Source organism: Austrofundulus limnaeus, unplaced genomic scaffold (genome assembly GCF_001266775.1).
Source record: "Austrofundulus limnaeus strain Quisiro unplaced genomic scaffold, Austrofundulus_limnaeus-1.0 Scaffold8, whole genome shotgun sequence".
NCBI lineage: Eukaryota > Metazoa > Chordata > Actinopteri > Cyprinodontiformes > Rivulidae > Austrofundulus > Austrofundulus limnaeus.
Window position 1 is genome coordinate 1,722,191 of NW_013952410.1, and position 8,343 is coordinate 1,730,533.

Consider the following 8,343-nt stretch of genomic DNA (forward strand, 5'->3'; position numbering starts at 1 on the left):
CATTAGCACCTCTAGTAATATATTTACTGAGAAAAATTGTGATGTGTTCAATACTTATTTTACCCGCTGTATATATCTATCTTTGGTGCAGAGGAGGATTCTGGGTCAGAACCAGACGGTGATGATCTTAATCTCAATGTTTAGGGTTAGGGCTGGAAAACATATGGGTCTGGGACAAATGTTCTCCTATATTTGGTGCAGATAACCTTTTTTCTGTCAGGGTATGCTATAAACTCCTCTTCACACTGCAGTGGAGAGGCGGCTGAGTGGCTGTAAAATCTCAGACTGCAGCTCACTGACCCACTTCTGGAGGCTTTCTGTTTTTGTCTCGTGTCTTCCTGACAAATGCTTTCAGAAAGGGGTTGATACATCTGAGCTTCTTTAACAGAAGTCTTTTTCTGGCAGCAGCTTGTGTAAGATAAAAGCTGTGCAGCGTATGCAAACATGAATGTTAGAGCTCCGTTTAACCCGTCTTAGAAGAGATGTAACCGGTAACTGCAGTGATACTAAATCAGCACGGGCACATTACGGTTGTTTTGTAAGCTCAGTTGTCCTTTAGCATTACATGAAATCAGCACACACCTGCAGGCCAGTTCCTCACATGCCCTCCTTGTGATCTCGTCGGAAGCGATCCATGTGGCCTCGATACGCGCAAGACGTCAAATCACCAATAAATGCCACAAAAAGGGGGTCAAAGTATTTGTCCCGTCAGGTGATGGACGTATCAGCACACAGAAATGGAATCAACTTCAAATATAACTATAAAAATGATCTGATTAAATGGGAACGTGTGGATTTCAAACAAACAGTGGAAATTAGCCTAAAGTTATGAAGAGGACCAGTTCTTAGAGCTCCGCACTAGAAGGAGGTTGAGGTGGTTTCAGACATGTCAACACTGGGGAAGACCCAGAACTTGTTGGGAGAGATTATAGCTGACCTGAGGACATCTTAAAGACCCTCTGAATCAGCTGCAGGTCTGTTGACAATAGGTATCTCACTGAGTGTGTATATATGTCTGTGTGTATATATCTACAGAATGTATGAATGTAGGCATGTACAGTATGTATATCTTTACATATGTATGGGTATGTGTATATGTTTATATATGCCCTCCATGTATTTATCCATTTATTTTCAGATGAGCGGACAGATGTTGGGTGTGTGGTCCTGTGTTTTCTTGGTGTATATTTAATATACTTCTAATCTCTATTTCAATCTTTCTATTTACTTTTGTCTTTGTTTGTTGCCCGTTTTCTATTTTCTCTTTATTTAAAAAAACACTGATGATGAAGAAATTAAGAAACTAATATTAAGTTCTTTTTTCTACTGAAGTGATAAAAAAAGACATTAGGTGTCTCAGCTGTATTTACAAGCTCAGTGTCATTTTTTGGTGCCTTGCAGAAATGCACTGCTTTCCAATTTATTATTCAAATTGTGTTTGTGTCATAAAGATTGAATTTTTTGTTCAACTCTATACCACAATCAATTATCTATGTTACCTTTTTAATTTTTATGAAATTGCTGTATGTATCAAAAATAAATTTGACTTTGCATCTAAACGCCTTAAAATTGGCCTCTGTCTCTATAAGAACCGCCCACCGTTTTTGACACTCTCACTACAGCACATCTTCACACCAGTGCTGCGGGAGAGGGGTGCTCTGTGGGGCGGGATCTCGGATGCAGACTCAGTTCCAGGGAGGAGCTTTGCATAAAAAGGCGGAGCTTTGTAACAGGCATCACATGGCTACCACAGGAGATTAAAGGATTTCTCAAACATGCATGAATGAGTCAAAGCAACACTCTGGGTATGTTTTTGATGAGGGAATGACTCTATAACATAATAAAAAAACTCAAAGTTGATTTGAGAGAGGCCCGACAGAAATAGTTTGGGAACCACTGCTCTAACAGTTGATGGCTTTAAAATTATGCTGAAAATATCATTTGTGTAATAATTTGGAACGGTTTAATTTAATGCCATCATTTTCAGCTTTTGAGAAAACTTTATGTAGACAGTTGATTCTGTGTAAAAACCTTGACACCTTTTTATTAAGTTTACAAAACAATCCTGGCTCAGGTCAAACGTTGAGTACAACGTTAAGACGGAAACGTATTTCTCTGAACACCTGGAAGCAGGATGACACACAGACCTAATTTCTCTGCTGTAGATTATTTGGGTCAGGCTCCCAGTCGGCCTTCACAGAAAGCCTTGGGATTTTATGTTTTCTGAAGAAACGGCTGTAAGAGATGCAACTCTTGAAATAGATCAAACATGTTCTGGTCTGCTCATTGTATGCGACATGTTTCCTGTGGTTCATAATGTACCTCTAAAGATTAATTCCTGTTCACAACAAAAAGACTYATTTTCTTGTAGAATATTGAACTATCACATTCTCTTTCCTATAGGTAGTGCAAAGTCCTGCAACATTGTATTTTATTTGGGGGGTTTATGAAATAAACTTAAGGTCAAAAACACTTATTTGTTTCCGTGTCCTTTAGCGAGTTGCAGGTTTGTGGTTTTTAGGCTGTTCGCTGCTCGTTCAGACGTGGATTCTGCTCAAGCCATATAGATCTTAAAGTCACATGAAACATAAATCTCCTCTTTTCTTTGCTCTCTGGATAAAGCCACGAGATCTACAGGCACGTGAAGGCTTTTCATTCAGCAGGGGCGCCCTCAGTGACGTTCACACGGACACCGACTGTCCGTAGAGCAGTTTAGTTGTCGGGAAATGGTAAGTTGTTCAGAGGCAGTTCTCTGAATTAAACACTAATTTCCTAGTGGCGGCAGTGGGTCAGAGAAATGGGGAAAAGATTGTGAGAGCTAGTTCACGTCAGGAGCTGATGATACAATAAGAGAATATGGAAAAAATGAACCTATAGTGAATAAATGCATTTAAAAAGATTCATTATCATTGTGCTGCAAAGATTGGTTGTGTTAAGTTTAAAGCAGAGTCTCATACCAAGAAAAGATCAGATTTAAATCCTGGGGTCTTTTCAGTTTAGACTTTATATAAATATATTTATATACATAGATTTGGCATAAATCACTTATTGTACTTATGCTAAAAGAGAATAACTACAAATTAAAGCAATAGTTTAACATTTTATCTCACTTGTTTGTCAACAGAGAGAAGAGGAAACATGAAATTACTTTACACACTTGTGTGTGTACATGTCTTCATATTGGTGAGTGGACATATTGACATATGCTTATGAGGACATTTTATCATCGTGTTTGCCTAGTCCACACTATTGGGGGGAAAAAAATGTGGGTTAGGTTAGTGTTTGGCTGTAGAAAAGAATGGAAGTCAATGCAAAATCCTCACAAGTATAGCGAGACGAGTGTGTGTGCTAAGCTGCGCATCACTTCAGACACTGATTGATATTGAGTGTTTGACATTTCTTTGAATCTGTACGTCAGCCCGGTTAGCGCAGGATGAAAAAAAAAAGAGAGAAAATGGGTCAGCGTCTGCAGTCACACTTCTGGCTTCGGTTGTCTCTCTGAAACGTGTCGACTGGTTGAGAGAGAGATTTATGTTCGGTGTAAATGCAGGACACTAACAATGGCCGTCATTATTAACCCTTACYTCTCCAAAACTCCTCGACCTACTTTAGGATTTGATCCCCTCTGCTTGCCTCATACGGCTTCATGCCTAAAACAAAAAAGATGAAAGACCTTTTTGCACAGGATTCACTCGCTGTGAACAAATCTCTACTTCTGAGTGAGAAACGAACAACACCAGATGAAACCTCACACTCTTGTGACGTGAACGCCTGTGAACTTTGGAAGAAATTTTGAGTAATTTAACAAAAAAAAGCACAAAACTTCATTAGGTGTCAGTTAATACATTCAATAATTTTATTGCTATTAATTTGAACTTTTGTAAACATTTCTTTTGGGTTAAAAGTTTAATTTATTTATTTTTCATTTATTTGGCTTTTAAAGCAACATTTATTTAAATAATTTAACGTATGAACAAAAATCAGTGATAAACGACTTAGGTTGTGTTTATACTTACATCCTGGCCTCATTATATAAAAGTAGCACTGACACAGAAAACTCAAAATCTCAGGTGCTGGTTCTGAGGCTGGAAACTCTTAATTAGTTCTGAACTATCTAGCACCATCTCAGGACCAAGTTTAAGTGGGTATAAAATGTTTTTTTCTATCACCGGCCAATCAAATCAAAGATGCATGTTCCTCCTTTTAAAAGATCATGAAACAGTAGGACCAGCCTGGACCCCTTGGCCAGCAGGGGGTGAGATTTGTGACAGGTGGTTCTGTGGTCCTGAAGGTCAGCAGCCAATAAAATCCAGTTCTAATTCCCAAAACCAAAGCAGGAAATAATTCTCCTGAACTACCCTGTAGATGTCCTTTACCAGTGTGAGGTCAGTCGTCTGGTATGGGGGAATTACAGTTCCCGTGGTAGATGTAAACAGGTCCGTCGCAGCGATAATACAACTGGAACACATCTCCATATCCGTGGTCCCTCCACCAGGTGCACAGCTGCCGGTTCCAGCCACAGGCCAGGGAGTGAAACAGCTCCGGGTGCTCCATGCCGATCATGGTGAAGAAGTCCTGGTCGCCCAGGTGGCCTCTGAAGCGATACTGGTCYGCTAGTTTGGCCACGTTGTCGGGCTTCAGCAGCTGGTTGTAGAGCGCCGACGCCCTCATGGAACTCAGGTCCAGTAACATGACGCCGCTGTTGAAGCCCGGAAGGCCGTCAGGAGGAGGTTCACCTACTCTGGTGTTTGGGTTCTCCTTACGATACTGCCAGAAGGTGTGTCTGTGGGAAGTAGAGGGTTAGATGAAGGTTAGTTGAACATCGCTGGTAAAAACTGTGGGAGRCAGCTTTAATGTCAGAATACTACAACGTAGTTTAGATCACGGCTGTTAGGACAAAACTGTACTACTGATTCTGAAGATTAGGGGTGTCCCGATAYGATATTGAWATTGGATATCGGGCCGATATCAGCCAAAAAACAAGTATCAGATTTTATTGACCTGCATAAAAATTCTCTGATAAAAGAACTCCGATATAAGCAGTCCAATCCAGCAGTCCACTGACTCTGCCCCAGCTTCTCTATGTAGCATGCAGAGCCCACGTGATCACAACATGCTGCGCTAACAAAGTAGCAAGAAGTAGGAGCGATGTTGGCAGAACTTTCTATTTTCATCAAAACAGAGTTGAAGCTAAGTGCAAAGTTGTCACGAACAAGTTTTCTGTGGGGGAACAGAACTGTGTATGTTTTAAACCGGAGAGACAACCAGGTTCTACTCTCCACCCTGGCAGCAGCTTTGCTGTTCGGCTCGGTTCTGCCTTGGTCCAAAAGTGTCTCCATGGTTCCAGTTTCAGAACCTCCTTTCTGGTCCAATCGGTGATTAAGCGAGTACAGCACGCTTATGGTTTTGACATCAGCAGAATACTGCCCATGGATTAGCTCTGGGATTGATTGACAGAAGAAAGGAGAGCACAACTTTTGTTTTGGAATATGAGCATGACATGGTGAGAGCAGTGATAAAAACTGCTCCCTGCAGGAGAGGCTAACCTCCACATGATGCGCGAACTGTAGAATTTAGAAATGCAGCAGTAAGAAAGGTAGCTATTAATTTAATTAACTGAATAATTCTTACTATTTGTTTTTTGCTCTTGTTATTAGAGTGATGTTTAATTTGTTTACACACTTGTTTTAGTGAAGATTAAGTGCAATGATCATGTTGTTTTGGGCACAGTCCGTAAAATTGGAGCTGTGGACTCTTTAACTTTGAACAGATGGACATTGGACAATAATGTGGGGTTTTGTTTTGTCCCCACCTTCAGTTTTTCCCACAATAAAGCAGCACCAGGCTGACGGATAGTAAAAAAAAAAAATAACTGGAGTGATTTTGAATTGTTATTTTACACTTTAAATGTACATTTTGCTTTTTATTATACTTTGTTTTATTAAATTGTATAATGTTCTTCAGTTTAAAATGTATGTGATCCACTGGTTACAAACAAATGGGTCAATATTTCTCGTACGTACTCTTTTTCACTGTTTGACTTCTAAGATTTCACAACACAGAATAGGTAAAAGTGTGTGATTCATACTGATATGGTATCGGGTCAATATCAGTATCATAACAGAAGTGAAAATGTTGTATCGGGACACTCCTACTGAAGATCATCACGTTTACCTGGAGTGAGCAGTTACTGTCATTCTCTACAGTTATTATAAAGGCTCTTTAGTTACTGATGCGTGTTCTGACCACCTCAGTCCATTCAGAAAACACATGGAGGCAGAAAGTGAGGACAAAAAAAATCACCTCTGTACCTGAAAGCGAGCTAGTACCATTTCTGTTACTATCAACTTCTTAAAGGTGGGCTGGAGTAGTGTTTCCAATAGGGTTGACAAAAAAAAAAAACTGAATCACGGTTAATTGTGGCAGTTAGTAGAAAATGATTATAAAAAGGATTAATAAATGRCAATTGCTCTTGCATGTTTGACTCTAAACCTGTCACCCTGTGTTCAAACATACTTACAAATCATCAGTTAAACTCATTTCTTCATTTCTAACAGTTCCGTGTTAGTTTCACGTTTACATTAGCGTGAGCTCCACTTTAGTGTGTTAGCTTTGAGTTATCATCAGCAAAATTTTTTGCATTTGCTCCACATTAGTTTTAGCTCTGCCTTAGCATTAACTCAGTGTTAGCATTAGCGCTGCGTTAGCTTTCCATTAGCAYTAGTGTTAGCTCCACTTTGGGTGTGGGCTCTGCATTAGTGTTAACATCACATTAGCGTGAGCTCCTCCTCATTAGCACCATGTTAGTGTTGGCTCCACATTCACATTAGTCCCACGTTAGTTCTTGCATTAGCATTAGCTTCACGTTAGTTGCCTCTGCGTTAGGATTAGCTTCACAGTAGTGTTAGCTCCATGTCACAATGATTTGTGTAAGTCACTAAACACAGTAATCCCCAAGGATCAAATATCAATCCGTGACAGTTTTCATCATATTCAGACTTTTATCCTGTAGATGAAACAGATGGAATAAAATAAGATGTCTGCAAAATATAAACAAACTTTAAACAACAAGGTTATGTTTACATAATTATAATAGTATTTCTCTGTTTATATCATTTTATTTTCTTCTATAAGCTGTGATGTTTTATATTTTTGATGATTTGATTTGATTTATTTATTTAACAGGAAAAGATTAAAAATCAAGCCTGACTCAGCATAATTGCTGTTTTACAGCAGGTTCCTGTTCTGCAGCACATAAAACACTCAGAATTACAGCATCWCAATCACATCATTATTATTACACCATAGACACAAAGACAAACAAGCATCTGTGAAGACTGTTCTTTTCAGTTCTATATAAATGTACTTTCTCTCCTCTTAGGGATGAAGTGGTCCAGTCTGAAAGTACAAAACGCTCCTGTCYACACACTAACAACTAGTCCTTAAATGTACTAATCCTATTGAACATGAGGATAAAGGGACTGTACCCAGGACGCTTGAAAACTCTTTACACACATCAGAGAAGTCAGAYGATGCTCAGTCCTTGCCATGCTGGAGGAAATCACTGCAGATTAAAGATTTATAGATAAATTATCTCAAATCCATAGCTGCTGCAGGGTAATATGTTTAATCTGTTTTCTTGATGCCAGTAATTTGTATAAATAAGTGTTGCATTGCGTAGTAAAGTCCTCACTTTCTGCAGTTTGATCAAAAGCAGATCGGCTGAGTCACGCTTTGATATTATTACTGACCTACATGCAGCAGCAGCTGTAGCCTGACCCCATAAACGGTCTCTTTGGTTAGGGAACTGGGGACTTGGGGCCCTTGTGGAGCATTTATCTTTTGAAGATGTTCRCTCGGCCTACGTGCCACAAGACATGTCCTGGTCAAGTTCAGAGGGGGAACATTTACACAGCCTGTYCCATAGATTTTATACTGCACGATGGCTCAGTGGTTATCAACGACGCCTCACAGCAAGAAGGTCCTGGGTTCGACCCCCGGTTCRGACCTGGGATCTTTCTGTGCGGAGTTTACATGTTCTCCTCGTGCTTGCGTGGGTTTTTTCCGGGTACTCCGGTTTCCCCCACAACACATAACATGTACAATAGGTTGCCTTCAGGCCCAGGCCGCCCTTGAAAGAGATCTGAGATCTCAATGAGACTTGCCTGGTTAAATAAAGGTAAATAAAAAAATAACGATTTTATACTGAACAAAACACCACAAAAGCCATAACGTAACCAACGACATAAAAAATCTTGTATTTGAGCTGGAGAACAACCAGCAACAATCTCTGACTCCAAGTTTCCACACTCTCAATAGAGTGATGTAGCTTTATTATTATTA

At 39.8% G+C, this 8,343-nt stretch overlaps 1 protein-coding gene across 1 annotated transcript in view; it reads right to left on the minus strand.

Annotated features, from left to right (window-relative positions):
• Positions 1–3,832: 3,832 nt before the first annotated feature.
• The window catches only part of xxylt1 (xyloside xylosyltransferase 1), a gene marked incomplete at its 5' end in the record, with an annotated part of 21,869 nt that continues 17,358 nt past the window's right edge, over positions 3,833–8,343 (minus strand). Inside the window, 1 exon segment of the mRNA XM_013999896.1 lies at positions 3,833–4,783. Within this exon segment, the coding sequence (XP_013855350.1) occupies positions 4,387–4,783 (397 nt within the window).